Here is a 19,650-nt window from a genome sequence, read left to right as displayed (position 1 = left end):
AACAGACCTTCCAGGATATTTTGGATTAATCATTACGTTGCTAATTAACTCATATGTCTTCCATTGGAAATAAATGACATTGCCAGTCTGCTGGCAGACAGCAACATTAGTCATAGTAAGTACAGATGCAACAAAGATTGAATAAACAGGTTGTAAAATAGGCCTGGTGTAAATTGCCATAGAAATGAGGAAAAAAAATACAGTTAACTGAATGTGAAAATGCTGTATGGGACAGCTCTTATTTCAGTATCCTGTAGCACCACTGTTTGATCTATTTTATATACGTTATTAGTATTATGAAATGTGTTAAAAAGAACATTGTTTTCTGGGCATTGCACTGGAAACTGGAATTACTAAAATGATTCTGCTGTCACATTATTATATTGTACTAGAGTTTAGGTTTCTGGATAACATACAATAGTTTATCAGGCAATATTTGCATTTGTAAGGAATTTATTGGCTGTGACAGCACATTCACACTTGCTAAATTAATAAATACTTGGACTTATGAGTGGAGACTGCCTATTGAACGGAGTATACGACAGTCTGGGAAATTGTGGGGAGAGCTCACATTTGTGATACTTCTCTGTAAATGAACAGCTAAGTGCTTTTAAAGTCCTAATTGTAACAGGTAGGGTGCTTTCAAGTGTGAGTAATGTAATGATAATTCCTGGATACAATTTGCTAAGGGAAGTCAGTTAACAGGAAAAAATAACAGGACCAAGATAATGGTTAATTTGGAAATTCTGTCTCTGTTCAGAAAATCATTGCCTGTTTGACAGAAGAATCTTGCTCCATCTTTATTTAACAGGGTTGTTTAGTGCTCTGAAACCATCTACTGGCTTATAAACGGTTTGTACATTCCAAATTTAATTTTGCAATATTCCACTGCAGAATTTCCTGAGAGGCTGTTTGGGGGAATGTTGACCTGATGGGATTGATGAAGGAAAAGCTATTCTCTGTAAACTTCACTGAAGCAATACATGTGAGGAAGGTGCTATTGCTTTGTGAAGGGCCTGGATCCCTAAAGACTGTCTTGTTCACTAAAATAATATTTACCTCCCCTTTAAGGAGCCTATCTCTCAAGCCTTGTTTCCTTGGAAGCGAGGATTATTAATTAAAGTTTACACCTTGGAAATCAATCATTCGGTGCTCTGGTTTCTTTACAAAAAGATATTTGTTCTGTCAGTCCATTTTAAAATTAAGGTTTGGAAACTAGCTGGACTGGAAAATAGCTTCAGGAGGAAAATTGATTATATCAGGATCTCTGACGCCTGTAGCTTGTCATTTCCCTGCTCTCACCCCACTGCTCCTGCCCAGCATTTTGCATTCTAGAGCTCACAGCACTTCAGTGTTGCTAAAACCTTTGTTTTACAGGCAATCAGTGCAGGCCCATTCTACAGGATAGGAGAGGTTTTGGGGAAGAGAGTACCTTTAAGTTCCACCATGGGCTGTGATTTTGTCAGCAGTTCCCTCGACTGCACAGAACACCAGCAGGTGCACAAGGCCTCCTGCAGCTTAAAGGAAGGTGTGTGCAGGAATAAAAGCCTTAAGGGCAAAAAAATGCTGGAATTTATACGTGCAAAATAACCTGCTTTCCATACAATATTTATATCCTTGAATATTCAAGAGGCTTGGTCACATTACCTCTGAAAGTTTATGTGCCCTGTCGTAGTTCTTGCTGCACTGGAGCAGCTGAGCAGCCAAATTGCAGTCCTTCCTGTAGAGCTCCTGGAAAAAACAAAAAATAGCCTCTTTAAAGTTTGCAAAGTGCTTGTGGATTTCAGCCTTTTCCCCATGCCTGATCAATCTTTTGAAAATTCACTTTGGGGAGATTTGGAGCATACTTTAACTTCTAAACAAATTAAGATGCTGTGTTTCTTGCACATCCCAGAGATATTTCCCCCTTTGCTCTGGGAAGGCTGATAAAATTACTAAGAATAAACTTTTGAAACCTGTTACAACAGAACAGTAATCTGCATTTCAGAAGATGGATGCTTACCATTAAGAACAGAATTTTATACTGTTAACATGCATGGTATTGTGAAGGTTAAAAACCATGATCTTTTAAGCAAAAAAGAAAATTTTTACTGATTATTATCCAGACTAGCATTAAAATACTGCTTTAGAAAGTGCTAAAATAATCTTATGAGATTGTGGAGAAATTCACTGCAGAAATATACAATGTGTCTTTTTTTAAAAAGGGAGACTCTCTCCTTTTGATTTTTCTTGCTGGTTCCTGGCCCCTTTAATGTCTTGCAGAATGCAGCTATAGAAATATATTAAATCTCACTGCAAATATTTGATGCTGCAGAGCAGAATATTTTCACTGAGCAAGAAGTTACCATGAGAATTCCACACAGGAAAGGAGAGAATTTAAGCAAGCTTCTTATGCTATCTTCATAGTGGATGGCTCCCACAGCCTATTTAATGGGAAAATTCGGCACACATATTTGCCCTTCACCTAAATTTAATTTAGCACACATGACTGCGTAACTGTATCCTTCAACCAGTATCTCTGGGTCCCTGAAGGTAAGAGTTGTATGTTGTTTTTCCTTTTCCTTATCTAGTTGCCCTAGCCACAGCTGGCTATAGAAGCTGACTTTATAGGTGGGAAGAAACAAAATATACAAAGAATAAAAGTGCTATTGGCACTGGCCTGTGTTAATCTGTAAAAATTAGCATATGTTTATAGGCAAATGTTGTAGAATATTGATATGATTTTGATTTTCTCTGGTGTTAATAATTTTATTGCATGCCGATTTTTATAGCTCCATTTATTCTCTTAAAAACTGATAGAGAAATTTTTCTGTGAAAAAGAAAATTTCCTCTCTTTTAAAATACCATTTTAAGGTATTTGTAATAACATGCAGCAAGATGTTCTTGTAAGTCTATGAGGTATGGGAATAATTTTCCTATGAACATTAGTTCATATATCTTCGTATTCAACGACCTTTAGACAATTTTATTTTGTGGTTTTTTTCTGTGTCTTTGTGAGATTTTATCCATGCCACTTCTGCCTCAAATGTATTGTGGAGGCATACTCATTTATGTGGGTCTTAAATTTCATATCAGGACACACTATTTTCATCCGTGAAAATGTAAGAACCCAAGAATTCAATTTAGAAGTAAAATCTGTTGCACGTGCATGTGATTCTGACACGTTGCATGCACATTAAACCCATAATATATTGCTGCACAGAGTATAGCACAGACAGGTACCCTGAGTCCCATATGGCATTTCCAGGCACACAAAAATGATATCTCTCCAGAATCTAATCCTTTCTTCTAAAGCTGTGTGCCTCTCTTTCTGCGCAGTGGTTGTCATGGAGAGTACAAAAAGCATTTCTGACACTTTATTTTTAGCAGCTTTAAAAATTACTACAGAAAAATTACATGTGAGCTACATGTGCCACATGCACTTTGTTCTCAACCTGCTGGGCCGAGCCATGTGACTGGACCGACTTTCTCTCCTTTAATATCTGCCTAAATGGAAACCAACCATATCTGTGGCAACTAGAACAATAACTGGCAACTAATGCCAGAAGTGTTTCCCACAGTTTGAAATATATTTTTGTATCAAAAGCATCATTTTACACTTCTGTCAGAAGAGTAACAGGAAATAGATTTGAAGGAAGAGATCTTGCCAGTACAAAAACTTTCTCCCCATGTAGGATTCTTCAGTTTATCGCTTCTCTACTTAGGTATAATACTAGTGGTTTGCTTCATAGTCCTTTATTTTAAAATTTGGAATGTAACCTTTACTTTTATCAGTAATACTACACAAAATCACAGGTTATCCTGAGTTGGAAGGGACTCACAAGGATCATCGATGGCCCTGCACAGGACAATCCCCAAGACCAAGATATCAAGAGTCACACCATGTGCCTGTGAGCATTGTTCAGATGCTTCTTGAACTCTGTCAGGCTTGGGGCCATGACCACTTCCTGGGGAGCCTGTTCCAGTGCCCAACCACCCTCTGGGGAATGAACCTTCTCCTGATATCCGACCTAAACCTCCCCTGACTCAACTTCATGCAATTTTCTTGAATCCTGCAAGGGCAGAACTTTTTCTGTGACCCAACTTCAAGTCCGATGCAGTGGTACTGTTATTTGAGGTCTCTGGATCATATTCTAATGCTCAGAGTACCACTATGAATATTGAAAACACTTCAAATGTGGGTTCAAACCTGACTCCGTGAAGTAGTGTAAATGCATGCACACTTAAAGGGAGAGTTCTGCAATTTTTTTCCACCTGTATTTTAAAGCAGAAATAACTCCACTGATTTCAGCTGAATTAGTCTGGAGGTATACCTGTGCTTCCAAAACCTGAATGTAGCCCATTACATTTACCACAGTCCATTACTTACAGCTGGTAGAGTTGTGAAGTAACTCTTCTTTCAACTCAACTTCTATAAAAGTAAGGGGTCAGATTGGGAACTTTTTGTTTCTGTTGGAAAGCTGTTAATTGCACAGACAGAGTTCACATCGGCAGGCATTTTAATGGGATCAAATGCTCCCAGCTATGATTAGGAGTTCATGTGAAATTCGGGAAGATTGAATATAAGATGCTGAAAAATAAGTACTAACAGAAACATGTCCTCTGTAGATGAATTTTTTATTAAGTGTGGAAGGAATGGCACAATAATGAACTAAATGCCTGCAATATTCCTCTCTTTGCTGTCTTTGTAGGTTTGTCTCAGGAAGAATTTAATGAGCTTGTTGCCAGCTGCAGTACTCATGCCATTTTGCAGCAGTGTTTAATGAGACGCAGGGTGACAATCACCAGAGATGTTCCCTGTTTTGTCCCACACAGAGACAGGTAAATTGTTACACATTAACAACTGCTGGGGAAAGCCCGTCTCCTGCTCCCTGCAGGAGTGATCTGAGTGACCAGGCTGGGTCAATCCTACCTTCTGCTAGCAGAGCTCCCTTGTGCTGGGCCTTTTGGTGAGCAAAGACTGAAAGAACAAAGAATTGCAGGAAATGTTGGGGTTTACACTGTGCCTAAAATCCTTCTGATGAGTCCTCACTCCACACGTGACCCTGCAAAAGCTCTGACCATGTGCTTGCACCAGTTTGCTGTACTGATGGCAAAATCAATGTGGGAATATTGCCATCTCTTAGAATATTTTTTCATCAGTTTCAGGCTAGACATAAAGAAAAAAATATCAGTGAAAAGTCTCACCTCATAGGATAAGGAGAGCCAGATTTACGAAATGATGGGAACAAACATACATAAATTTTAACTGTTGAGGCGACAAGTTATATTTTATACAAACATAAAAAATTATTCTATAATTTCATGGGAAGTGCAAGACCTAATTTTTTTCTGAATATAATATCAAAAATAATACAGTTGCACATTTAAATACTTACATTGTCTTCTGACAACTTATCTATCGTCACCTTGGCTTCTATTAAGTGATTATTGAGTGCAATTATTTCATGGCTCAAAGCCCGTTTTTCCTCTTCATAGTGCTGACCCTGTGTAGACAATGGAGGAGTCAGTGTTTTTTCTACTGTCAGAATATTTCAGATAAAGGCCCATAGACTGATGTCATTCTCAAATCCAGAGAAAAGCACAACAGACCAATATTTCTTTTTTCTTTCTCCTCCACCCCCCGCCATTGGTTTTCTCCATTATTTTGCTATTTGTACTCAGCAGATGCAGCAAAGTCCTTTAGAAATATGGAGGTCAGATTGAGCTGCCATTAGGAACCTTCACAAAAGACTTTAAGTTAGCCAGTGCAAAAATGTTGTATTGAGCCTCAATCAATACATCCTTCTTAGTCACAGGAGAGGGTTTCTAACACGGAAGGGACTGGAGCTGCTCTTTTGCTACAAGAATGTTCCACTTATGCTATTATTTCCCATTCTCATAAGGAAGGAAGAACAATATTTAAAAAGAAAAGCAGTTGTGTTTGAGCCAATATCATTTTAGCTGTTGACTGTTCTGGCTGATTTAAAAGCTCTGATTAAGGCTGTTCATTTCTCAAGGTGAATGTTTACCTGATTGCAGTGTTAACACTCATTAGCAGAACACAACCCACTGTGGCATATCAGGAAAACAGTCTGATTCAAATTTCTTTCTCCCCCTAATTTAAACTTGTTACCAGTGTGCTGTAACTCTTTATTATAAATGCAAAGAAATCAGTGGAAAGAATGAAATGTCACTGGCCCTTCCCATATTTTGTCTCATTTTGATATGCAGTGTTTATTTTATTGCCTCTTATATCAAAAATCATTGTGTGCCAGTCATTTATAACCCTGCCTCCAGCCTTACATTGGCATTAAAAAAGTATGGAACCTTCTGAATGCCCTGAGATCAAGGCATCTTCTGTGCACTCAGAGCTGCAACAAGAAGGTTGAAAATTATCTTGAGGGTCTTTTAGAAAGTTACGATGCCATAAGAGCAGAAAGTAGGGTGAACCCTAATGTACATCTGTTTTGTTCAGTGAACTCAATCCAAAATTCATAATTCATAAATCTCAGTGGTGCTGAGCAGCAGGACAAGAGGCAACAGGTGGAAACTGGAACATGGGAAGTTCACGTGAATATGAGGAAGGAATTCTGTACTGTGAGGGTGGCCGAGCACTGCAGCAGGGTGCCCATAGAAGCTGAGGAGTCTCCTTCCCTGGAGATACTGAAAATCTCCCTGGACACAATTCTGGGTAAAGTGCTTCAGAGGACCCTATCTGAGGAGGGAGATTGGACTAGATGACCTCCAGTGGTCCCTTCCAACCTCAACCATTCTGTGATTCTGTGAATGTCACTTCCCATTCTAAACTAGTTGTGAAGGACTGAAATTTCCCAAATGCCATATTGCCAGGGTCACAAAAAGTCTTCTATCAACACATGCTTGGCATCGTCAGCTAATTGACAGCAATGGGAGTTGGGTGTTTTGAAGTCCCAACGAATATCAAGGTTAATTATCCAGCTGCAAAGCACTGGCCTGTATTAAAGGAGGGTGATTAAATTGGAAGTGGCAGCTCTCCTCCTAAGCTGCTATTTAAAGAAAAACACCTTCTCGAATGGTCTAAGCAAACCCACAGCTTGCTTTAAACTGTGCAGATATGATTGAAGTGTCTCTGTGAAGGTCTGGACTGGCCTATTTTAATGTCAGTTTTTCTATGGACTGTCTATTCCCTGCTGTTGCCAGCCCTCTGTCCTGACAGCTCAGCTGTGTCTGGAGGCTGGTTCAGGCTTGACACCTCTCCTCTCCTCGTTCCCATTGATCAGGCACTCCTGCCTTGGGACTACCTCATGGAAGGCCAAAGTGCAGCTTTGAGAGCTTGCAAGGCTCCAACCTTACTGATTTTAACCAGACACAGGGATGTTTTTTTTAATTAGGCAGATCGACATGGTTTTATATGAGACCCTTAACTCTCATTGATTTTATAGTGAACTAAACAACTAGGCACTTTGTAAACCTCCTGGCCATCTGTGCACCTCTAAAAATCTGTCTCCTTTGAGACTGTGACTGAAGATTACATTTCCAGAGGTATTTAGCTGTGTAATGGGGTAGAAAAGGGACTACCTAAGTACCCACAAAAAAAGTGTCCCCTCAATTTTCTAAGTAATTTCATGCTTTTGAAGGATCCATGTCCACAGACTTAATCTTCCAAATAACCATTCATATGGAAGATTTTATCAGTCCTTTTATGACGAGTTGTCATGCCAGGACAGCTGATTTGTAGAACTCTGCTGCTCTAAATCTCTCTGATCTCAGTTACTGTTGCTCTTGCCTAGCCAAATTGAACTTCAGTCATTCTATTTTGCAGTTCAGGAGAGAATATCTGATCAAGGATTTACAGTTTTCAGGAGAGAAACTAATAAAAGGGCAGCAGATTCAGGCATTGGAAGCACTACTTTCCACTGCATTTGAGTAAGGCTGAATCTTGCTGAATTATGATTTCACTTTATTTCATTTATGATAACATTTGGATGATGTTTCCCAGACTTTGTACCTGCTCAAGAGTGACTTTAAAAGATATTCTGTATTTTTTGAACTGTAAAACTCGCCTCAGTTCAAATTTATAATATACAGGTTAGCAGGTGGACACCAAAGTAATAAACATCTCGGTAGTGCTGCGGAAGAGTAAGAAGGAAAGGCCAGTCCCAGTCTTCTCCACCATTATTATTTCACATCTTTCTCTTGAAATCAGTGTTGTTGACATGAGCAAGGAGTCTGTTTCAACGCAGCAAAATGAGGTAGCCTAAGGGCGGGCAGGACACTGAAATCCTTTGGCGTGTTGGCCACACACTGTGTGTTCATCTCTGGAAGTTCAGAGCTTCAGACAGACATTATTGTGGTGCAGTGGTGGCAACAAGAGGACAAAGGCTTAATCCTGACACCAGCTGTGGGAGTATAGCACAGCTGGAAGAGACAGCGTGGTAGTGCTGGATCACTGCATTAGAAGGATTGTTGGTCACAGGGGACTGCAACTTTGAGCTCTCCAGTTGCAGTCAAACAATCATATATTCAGCATCAAATTGTCAGAGAGGTATGAAAGGAGGATGGGAATAATAATATCAATTCTGTGATCACGAGTTACAAATATAAGTGTTTATTTTACTTGTAACCTCTTTTGGCAGATCCCTCTATTTTTGGTAGCTTATAGAAGGTTGGTCCTCCTACTCTTCCATAAGGCTGGTGACCCCTCCTCCCTCCTTTTGGCACTGCTTTCTGCTCTGCAGGTGCTAATACCCTGTCTCTCAAAACCCAGTAGTGAATTAAATCAATGGTGTTATTGATATGCCAATAGCTTGCAGCTGGGCTGAGGGCTCCTGAAGTCCACTCCAAAATGCCAGAGCTATAGATGGCAGCGGGCTGAGCGCCTGGTGGGTCCTTGTCTAGAAATCTTTGTTGAGTCAGCTCTGCGCATCTTCTGCCTCCCTCATCCCTTGCCACAGAGTCAGCACACAAGAATACAGCTCTGTAGTGTCTGACTAACACAAGAGAACTACAATCATGTGCCCACATCTGAGTCAGACCAAATTGGTACTGCTGGGTGACTCCAGCAATCACAGCACCGATTTTGAGGGCACCTTGCTCCTATCCTGGATTTAGCATGAGCTCAGTGCTTCCTCATCAGATCTGAGGAAGGAATTGCATATCTGTTCTTCACAAAGGAACCAAATGATAAAATATACATTCTCTGTCTGGAACCTTGGGGCCATTTTTATAATTTATATCTATCATGGTGAAAACATCGCTCAGATATTTACAAATCCATAAAAGTATAAGTTGATGCTTTCAGAAGTGTTTGGTGCCATCGTGTCCCTACATTTGAAATCTGTGATGTAAGTGGGGTGAAAAGCATTTTGGTAGGTTGATTCAGCATGAAATAATTAATAGATAAGTGCATTTTTAAAAGTAACAAAAGCTGGATGAAAAGATCTGCTTATCTTGCACATTAGTGGATCCACAAAGGTTCCTACTCTAGTCCTCCAGCAGAAATGGGCAGGCTAAAAGTTCTCTCTCTCTCTCTCTCGTAATGTTTCAGTCTCCCTTCATTGCTTTCCAGCAGCTGGAGGGTGTCCTACCATAGAGTAGTGTCAGCCTATTAGTCAGGGCTTGGCTGGTTCCTGTCATCTCTGCTGTCCTGTGGGAGCTCTGATGTGTACAGACCTTTGGAAAGCAGCCTCAAATTTGCAAACGGGAAGTACTGGTCTGTGGAAATGTCAGACTTTTCAAACATGGCAAAGTAAATCTGTTCTTGATGTTCCTGTAAGGAACATTTCTGTGGATGCAATTTCGATGCTACAGTGACAATAATGTAATGGTAGTACTGACCAGCAAGGTATTAGTGGCCAGCAGTATTCCTTTGGAAATAATTCTTAATAAGTAATGCCCAAATGACTGACAGAAAGAGAGAGAGAGAGACTTTTTCTGTTACAAATACCACCGGAATGATACTGGTATCCCATCCTGAACGCCTTGCCAGAGGTGTACTACAATGTTTTTGGATGAGGAATACAGGCAGAACTTTGTTCCCTTTTTTCTTTATTCCTCTTCTTGTCCAGGGGGAACACAACACTGACAGGAGAAATTCCCCAACTTTGTGGGCCAGTGTAACACTGTTAACTCAGTACTTTTCTCCTAGAACAGTAGTCACAATCTTTCACTGCTTATGCTTTAAGGTATCTGCTAAGAAAATGCAGGGGGTTTACTGTTCCACGGATTGTAGTCAGCAAACAAGTGCTGTGGTGATATAGTTTCTAACCAAAGTCTATGTATTTTATGGTGATATTTTATAACCTCATTGAAATCATGAAGGACAAAACTGAGCAGTTGATGATGACAAACTGGGAGGAGTGGTTGGTACAGCAGAGTGTGGTGCTGCACTCCCCAGAGACCTCATAGGCTGGAGAAATGGGCTGAGAGGAACTTCATGGATTTCAAGAAGGATAGGTGCAAGATCCTGCACCTGGGGAGGAACAACCCCTTGCACCAATGTATGCTTGGGGCCACCCAGCACACATTGAAGCTTTTCAGAAAAGGATCAGGAGGTCCTGCTGGGATCCAAGTTGAACACAAGCCACCAGTGTGTCTCCTCTCTGCAAAGAAGGCCAAAGGTAACCCTGGGCTGCATTAGGCAAAGTGCTGCCAGCACGATTCTTCCCTTCAGCACTGCTGTGACCACACCCAGAGTACTGTGTCCTGTTCAGGCTCAGTACAGGTGGATATGGACGTGCTGGAGAGAGTCTAAGAAACAGCCAGGAAGATGATTAAGGGATTGGAGCATCTCTGTTCTGAGGAAAGACTGAGAGAGCAGGGACTGTTTAGCCTGGAGAAAATACAGCTTGAGTGGGATCTCATCAAATGTGGAAAAATATCTGAAGGGAGGGTGCAAAGAGGACAGATCCAGGCTCCCTTCAGAGGTGCCCAGTGACAGGACAAGAAGCAACAGGCACAATACCAGTGGCACAACACATGAAACTCAAGCAGTGCCATCTGAACATAGAAAACTCTTTAACTGTTGAGGGTGACTGAGCACTGAAAAAGGTTGCCCAGCAATACTGTGGAGTTTCCATCCCTGGAGATATTAAAAAACTGCCTGGACATGGTCCTTGATGACCTGCTGTAGGTGCTTGATCAGGGAGTTTGAAGAAGATAATGCCGAGATGTCCCTTCCAACCTCAACCATGCTGTCCTCTTGTGAGTACTGTAGCAATGTATGGCTGCCACATCTCACTGGACTGCTGTGGTAAGTGGCGTTGTTATGATATGACAATTTAAATTTCTGTTATTAGCAAATCCTGATATTTGCATATAAGCAAATGCTTTTATTGTTATGCAGAGATGATTTAATATATAATTAAGACATCTTTAGGTCCTAATAAAATCGAGAACAAGGATGCATGGAATATGGTACAAGTTCACTTATGTTTTTCCCTGGTATTCCATCAAGACTCCAAACAGACTCCCTACTTGACTTGGTGCATGTGAATGTATGCCTTCTGGAGTCAGTGATGCCACATCTAGTTATTACTGATAATTACAGCAATCATGGAGGATGTGAGTGTGTTATCTGTCACAAAGAAAGGGCCCCCAGATGCCCTGTGCATTCTCAGTGATAGTTCAATGACAGCACTTCAGTGATGAGTGAGGATGAATTTGTTTTATAGCATCTGTCAGTACATATCTCGTGTCCTGGTGAGCAATTAATAAAAACAGCCATTCTTTGTGAAATTGAAGATTGGGAGATTATGCAATGGTCTCTCCCACCAGGTGTGGATACTTCTCGCTGTTGCAGAGGGTACTATTGTGGATTAGTTCAAGCTAATGTGCACTTTTCTTCTCATTCAAGTGTGTCACGGTCTCAGCTGAGCAAGGCACAGTGTTCACAATAAGGGACATCTTAGATTGCAAGCAGAGTCTTTAATAGAAACATATGTGGTGGTGGGCATGGCCTGGCCAGGGTTATAGCCAACAAGGTAAAGAAAACAAGAATGAGAAATGGGGTGGAAATAAAACCTTTTTTCCACCTGTAACTCTGAAAGATAACAGCTGTTCTATTTGCAGATCATATGCATAATTTGTTTTATCAATTGGCTCATAAAGAAGCAAAGGATAGATTTGCAGGAATTACTGGATATTCTCTGCAGTAATCCCTGATTTTAAGCATGTTAACTTCTGCTCTGCAGATCTTCATGTTTTCATGACAGATGACTTGTTTGTCTTTGTGCCTGTTTATGGATGCTCTGTGTGAGTTTACCTGCCAGTGAAGAGCAGTGGATATCCCCTACTCACACTCACTTGCACCCACAGGCAGAAACTGTAATAAAAACAGTGAACTGACAAGATCAGAAGAGCAAATAATAATGAAAGACTTTTCAATGAATAGTGAAACTGTATCAACTGATACCAGTTCACAACATGATCCTTGGGGTGCAGGATTTGGGGCTGATCATTGCGGCATGAAAGCAACATTTAATACACATTAAATTTTTAGTTTCACTTCTGTGCATAACAATCTTATTTTGGTTTAAGAGCAAAATGAGTATCCAAAGGAGATGTTCACTTACAGATTCACTGAACACACAAGTCTATTTAAGAATGTGCATCTTTACAAGCAAAAGAGGAAAAGAGCCAAATGTTTAGCAGATTTATGAGGTAATTCTTTATCAAGTTACAAACAAAACTGCAGGAATGTGTAGGGATGTATGCAGAGGCTGTGGCAGCATCCTGATTGCACTTCATCATCTACCACTGTCTCATCTTTGCTTCCCATTGCAGTAATCCCCAGGACACCCATCCTTGTCTCAATACTTCTTCAAAATGCTAATAGAGCCTGGCTTTCAGGAGTGCTGCTACTTCATGGTAAGGAGCAATGACTAATTCATTATATTTATCCTACAGAATATTAGATGTTTATTTAAAGTGATTTTATGTTGCCAAGCTGCCAAGGTTGCAGGCAAGGCTGCATTCTTCAGAGACAAACGTATGGCACTAAGGATTTGAAAATACCCATTTTTCTGGGCAGGTCAGAGTAAATATGTTGTTGATGTGTCTTTTGCCTAAGGCTTTACCTACTGCAAAAATCTAAGTCATGTTGGAGTTCTTCCACATAAAGAAGATAGTGGCAAGAACATTATTCCAATGTGACAGGCCTTTCTTATGATGAACACATGGGATAAAAGGAAGTGACAGATGTATGACCCTTGGGTTGGCTCAGGGAGAGACTGGATTTTCTGTCCTTGCCCATAGCTTAATTATTATTTTTTTTTTAATCTTTTCACTCCTCCTAGGAGCTCAGCAAAATAATTTAAAACAATTACATGGTCATAGTGAAATGAAAGGAATGGAGTCTTCTGCTGAGCTAGTGGTAAGGAGCAAAACATCTTGCAAAAAGAAAAAGAAATTGTGTGAATGGGTAGAAAAGGAGACGTTCCACTGCTGCAGGCCACATAAGGTAGGCTCACCAGCCTTGTAGCTTGAAGCTGTCACTCTAAGGACTGATTGCCTGACACTCAAACTTTCCAGCCACAAAGGCTCCTCTGTGGAAATGGAGAAATTACTGGAGACTGGATATTGCCTAAATTAACTACTTAGATAGTCTAGAAAGAGGAGGTAGCATTAATTTCTCTGAGTAAAGAAGTAAAATGGTCTAGGAAGAAAAATGTGGCATTCTGAACTTTGGAATATTAAATTCATTCATATACATTGCAGATTACTTCAATATGCAAGTGAATTCTAATTAGACCTGACTACCTAAACAAGGACAATTTCCCAGCCAAATAAAAAAAGTAAAGGCTAGATTATTTACAGTACTTTGCTCTTTAATAATTTGTTCAGCTCTAAGAATTTTGAAATTCACATTTCCTGTCACCTTTTGACCCTTTCTTTTAATAATTAGTTGTTCAGAAGAAAACTTAAAGTCTCTTCTTTTCTCCCTGTGACTAAAAGAATGGTTTATCTAAATGGTCTCTCGGGAGCTAAAGTACTTCCCTCTCACAAAAGTTTCTCTTATATATCACAGTCCTGTGGCAAGGCTGACTTTTCATCTCTGGGTTCAGAGTGCACCTGAGTGCACAGAAGCCGTTCTTGCACTGAAAACCTGTGATGAGCAGGATTTGTGCCCAAGCCCTGCTTGGTGGACCCTGAACAGCCCAGAGCCAGCCCAGCAGCTCTGGCCTGCCCACAGAGCTTGTCACAATGGCAAATCTGCTATTAGGATTATTGCTGCATTATTGTTATACCTTAGGCTTCCGTCTCCTCACTTTTCCACATCTTGGGCTCTTCCTCTTGTGGAATTTGATCTTTCTAAACATGTCCATGTCCAATGTGTGCATGTCTCTATATTCTGCTCCCCTGATCTCTCATATCTGTTTAATATACATTGAAACATCAGCTGGGGTATTGATTGGGAAGATTTGGTGAGCTGGCTGAAAAATTGTAAGTGTAGTACAGGGAATAAACATAATTTACTTGTGTCTTTTCTGTGTGAATTAGCCTCTCCATTTTTTATTAAAATATATCTCTGATATTTACTTTGTAAAACCTCATGTTGGGTAAAGATATTTAAGGTTTGGTGTTTAACCCACACCCCAATCAACACCAGATCCTTGAGAACATTTTGAGAAAATCCATATAAGCTCTTTTCAAGGCAAAGCAGTGGAAATCCATTAAAACAAAATACTCTGTTCAAATATCCAGCCCCTCATACCCTGCTAAATAGTGTCTTTTTGGTAGCATCCCAATTCAAACTGCCATAACCAAGTATAATGACTACATTAAATAACAACTGCCCCCCCAAAAAAAAAAAAAAAAAGTATAAAAAAGGAAAGATCCTGTAGGACAGCGGGGGTGGTTTGGACGGGACTGACGGTGACGAGAGATCTCTATAGTCAGATCTTGGAACATGCGGTTTATTGCAAAGGGTGTGGGTACAGGGGCACTGCTTAGAGCTGCCAGCCGCAGCTCGGAGCAGGCCCAAGAGAGCAAGAGAGTAAGCGGGTAAGAGAGAGAGAGAGCGAGAGGAAAGAGAGTGAAGAAGAAGTGATGAGAATAGGATGGAATCGTGAAGTCCTGGTTACAATACAATAAATCATCTTCTGTACTGAATATTCTAATTGTCACTAACCAATCTAATACAAGATACAAATCCTATAGCATTTACATACAGCCTATAGGAGTTCTTATATTACCATAGAGTGTTACATTTTAACTTCTAAAAACTACTCTTTGGACCCCTTCTGCTGAGCTAGTAGGGTCTGCTCTGACCCTCGGACCTGCCTGCAAGCAGAGGGTATTGTTCCATCAAGAGGGGATTACCTTCAGTTGGCCATACCATTGTTTTCCAGTTGTTCAGTAACTAAGACTTGGTATCTCAAAGGTGGCTTTCATTTCGATGTCGCCTGTAGTTTTCACATTCCCAAAATCTTTTGTGAGGCAATCATATTTCCTGTTTCATCTTCCCCAACAAGAGCCATTATGCAAATTGCTTGAAAAAAGACAGAATTTTGCTTCCAACCCTGCTAGTAGGTTACTCAAGTCTTTGTCTCCTAATGCAGCTTGGGGGGGTTGTTGTTGTAGTTCTTTTTCATATGAATTTATTTGTGACTCTTTGGAATTGCTGAGGAACCCTGCAGGGAGGGACAGGTGGGACTGTGCTGGAGAGCTGGAGTGGTGTTTGCTGCAGGTTGTGGTCACGGGAGGCTTTGCTGGATAGAGCCACATTTGATCCCCACAATGAGGACCCTGTTTCTGCTCCCCGGTGCTTGAGGAGTAAACTCTTCTGGCATAAGGAAAAGCTGCAATGGTTTGCTTGGTGTAACTGATTGAGTTTTACTATAAGGGAAATGCAACACTTCCTTGCCATCTGACTGCTGGGATCAAATCCAAGGAAAATTAAAGATGGATATATTTTTATGGACAAGCAGATAGGGAACTCACTGCTGTGTGTTTCTTGTCTTGCTATTCAGGATGGTCATTTTACCTGTTGCCTCCAGAGTTTGTGTAGATGGAAGAGACTCAACCTTTTGATCAAGAGAAATGTCACAACCTTTGTCCCATGTCATAAGATCAACTGTCTTGAATCAGCACTGCTCTCCTCTGTGCCATTTCAGAGCTTTGCTGTAACTTCATTTGCCTCCTTAACTGTCCTGAGTTATACTGTAACTCCACAATCCTTTTTTTTTTCAGTCGTGAATTTGGTTTAAAGGCCCTTTGCTGCCCCACAACAGTTCATGGCCCCATCAGCTGTGCTGGCACAACTCTGTGCCCATCCTGAAAGCCAGGCTGATCAAAAATAACCCTTCAAAACTGAAAAGCCCTTTTTTTTGGGAAAGAGATATTTTTAACCATTTTTGCCATTAAGAAAAGTGTTCATGGATTCAATAGCCTCAGTATTTCTCCATGGCATTCAGAAAATCTGGCTCACAGTTTAAATATTTTCCAATGCTACCCCAAGATGCAGTTTTCTTTTGCCCTGCAGCCTGGCAAAAATTTGAACACTGTGATTTCTTAATTCCATTTATTATAGCTATTCATATACTTCCTAATAATATTAAGTCTCTAAGGTATTATTTTCACTGCAGCTTAGAAATATTAATATCCTCTTGAGAAGAGGCTAAAGCAAACCCTCCCTTATTTATATGTCAGGGGTGTCATTGTCCACTTTTAAGCCAGCCACCTTCCTGCCTTCCTTCAATCAGCACAGAGATTTCTTCAAAGCATGAAATTCCTCATTGTATGGTGATTCATTTTTGGAGAAGTAGCTCTCCAATGGTGCCTGCTTCTCTCCACTGACTGATAATGACGCTGAGTAAAAACACTTCAAACATACACATGCTAAATAGACATCTAGCATGTAGATATCTAAAAGTAGGTAAAACGAAGCTTACTTTGAGTAACTAGCTCAATGACTCATAAATGATGTTTGGCAGAGGCAAGGACTGAATCCATATCTCCCAAGACATAAATCTTGTAATTCATGGGAAGCTTGCTTTTCTGGGTCTGTAAGTGTCCCCAGGGAAGAGCAGCATGAAGAGATTTTGCAACTAATGTGAATCTAGCTGAGACAGACTTTCAGTAAGTTGATTGTAATGACCTGTTCAATGGGAAAACCTCAAGAAATGAAGAATATGCTATTTCCCTGGATACCAGGAGCTCTGTGCCTCTGAATGTGCAAACAGCTTTCCCCCTTTGAACAGGTCTGGATCCTGAGTGTAGCTCTTGTTTTGCCTGATTAAAAACCTGTCTGATATTTAGCATTTTCTCTCTGTGAAGACATTTGTATGAGTAAGTTGTCTTTCTTCTCTGCACTAAAATTGTGAGCTGCCTGAGTCTCTTGCTGAGGCAGCTTCTTCACTTTTCAGTCTTTCCAATTCTCAGGCAACTTGAATGATTTTACAAACCCTCTAAAATATTTTCAATATCAGAACTTGAGCCACTGTCTTCAAACTGGATTTTCTTTTGTCTGAAACTGTGGCAAAATTATCATTCTGCTCTATTCACTTTTCTCATGGTTATACAAATACTGCTTTTGTCATTTTTGTCATGGCTTGATGCTGGGGGCTCATGTGGGGTTGTTCAACCAGTCTGACTTTCAGAATCAGTTATGTTTCCTGAGTCCCTCCTTTCCAGAGCATAACCCATTCCGCTTACTTCTTCCTTCCCATTTGTTGCAATAGGGTCTGCAAAGGACCCTCATAGATTTTATGCTTTTGAATCTCTGTGGAAAAACATATTTTGACTGAATGGGAACATCTTATGAAAGGCACTGGTCATTTGAATTAATTTGCTTATCAACATTTAACAACATTGCTAATCCTTTTTATCTCATTTTATCAGCAATAATTTTGTGTTTACTTCTGAGACACTCTTGAAGACATTGGTTTGTGCTGAGACCCGTACCAATCACTGAGCTGTCCTGATCCAGCCCTCTGAACAGACTCTTTTAAATGGAAATACCACAGCACCTGGTACTTTTTGAAGTGACTTTTACTGCAACCCTTCTGCTAACTGCTTTTGATACTGTATCATGTTTATTTAGTAATCACAATCATATGAAGTGGTACTTTTCAAGTCTTACTATCCAGATAGATCTACTCAATTGCCTTTGCAAAAGAAATAGTGGTTTATGTAATTTTTCATAAAAATGTGTTGGTTTCCATTATTTATACTCTTCTGATTTAATTTTCCAGTAGCTGAACAACATAAAAAATGACTTTGTGTTTTGCACAACCTCTATTTGCCCCATTCTATCCTTGACCTCTCAGATGTTGGTACAGCTGGTTCAGAATTATCTCTACATTCAGAGTCTTATTTAAAATGAATAACAGCTTAACACATTAGAATGTATTTCTAATTTAGCTTGGAGTAGGAAGCTGGGAATCTGTTCAGCTGGTTCTTTTAGGAACCTTAGGTGGAAATTTATGTAGGCTCCTGTTTTTTATAAGAAGGATTTTGCAAGTGTTTGCTAAGACACATTGCTCAACATTGTCTGTAGTTTCCATTGAATTTGGATGTTGGGTTGCAATCAGTAGTTAAAAAAAATGCTTGGCCTTAAAGCAAAGAGTGACACAAGCACTCTGCCTGCTGCTGAGGGGAGCCAAGTGAAGAGGGAAAGGTGCTCATCTGTTTTGTGGCTCATGTGGCAAGGCAAGGACTGGGAAGTACTGCAAAATGGCCCAGTTAGGTCAGAATGAGACATTTCTTTGCAAAGCTGGTGCAAAAAGCACATTAATGATATTGTGTAGTCAGGAGGGAGCTACTGGCCATTTGGAGTACACAGAGCTATAGGGACAACATGGGGGAACTTTGCCCAGCACCATGTCCCTGAGGTTTGAGGTACCCCAACTGCAGAAGATTTAGTAAATCCCTGGGCGCTACACAGAGAAATTTTGGAAATTTCTTCTGGAAAACATCAGAGATTAACACTGTCCATAACAAACTTTCTACTCTAACTTTGGCACCCTTCATTTCTTTTTTAAATGTGGTGTCTGTCAACAGCCATTGATTTGAAAGTTATTTACTGCTTAATAACTAATTCATTTAGTTTCAGAGACAGCTCTCTGGAAACAGAAAAAAGCAAAACTCAAACCCCAAAACCAAATGAAAAAAACCCCAAAACTTCTTGGTAAGCACACAATACTAAAATTAATAGTTTGGATTTATTTTCCAATTCTTTAAGGGATGGTCCTTCAATCATGGGCACTGAAGTCATTTGACAGCTGTTTCCTTCCTGCCAAGGGAATACCAAAAGCCCTGGGAGCCTGTAGGTAAACTGTTCTCTACCATTAAGAAAATGAGATTTAGATACCATAACCAAGCCCTCTCTCACTGTGAAGAGTAAAACTTTACTGGTTTATGGAAAACATGAGCGTTGGGCAGGATGTTAGGCCCCTGAACCTGCCAGAAGAGGAAGGAAAAAGAATAGACTCACACTTGAGAACACACTGATTAATCCTTAAGGCTTTGATCTTAGGAAGAAACTTTAGAGAGACTCTTTTTAATCATAGATGAGGATGAAATGAGAAATATTTGACAGAGAATAGACCCCAGAAAACTGAAGGTTAGAAGCCAGACCCAAATGCACCACTCTACAAAAGTCCATATCCTCTTGTCCTGTTGATTGCCTTCTGGTTCCTTCCATCTCACTGTTCAAAAGTATTTCTAGGAATATAGTTTTAAATTCAG

General features: G+C 40.2%; 1 protein-coding gene across 10 annotated transcripts in view; it reads right to left on the bottom strand.

Annotated features, from left to right (window-relative positions):
- Positions 1-19,650, bottom strand: part of BEGAIN (brain enriched guanylate kinase associated) — a 160,459-nt gene that overhangs the window by 5,291 nt on the left and 135,518 nt on the right. For all 10 annotated transcript variants that reach the window (XM_039553158.1, XM_039553160.1, XM_039553162.1 and 7 more), the window contains 2 exons: positions 5,379-5,486; positions 1,648-1,731 (listed from right to left, as the gene is read on the bottom strand). In XM_039553158.1, the coding sequence (XP_039409092.1) occupies positions 1,648-1,731; positions 5,379-5,486 (192 nt within the window). The remainder of the gene's footprint in view (positions 1-1,647; positions 1,732-5,378; positions 5,487-19,650) is intronic.

Source organism: Corvus cornix, chromosome 5 (assembly GCF_000738735.6).
Source record: "Corvus cornix cornix isolate S_Up_H32 chromosome 5, ASM73873v5, whole genome shotgun sequence".
Lineage (NCBI taxonomy): Eukaryota > Metazoa > Chordata > Aves > Passeriformes > Corvidae > Corvus > Corvus cornix.
This window is presented reverse-complemented; position numbering and strand designations above follow the sequence as displayed.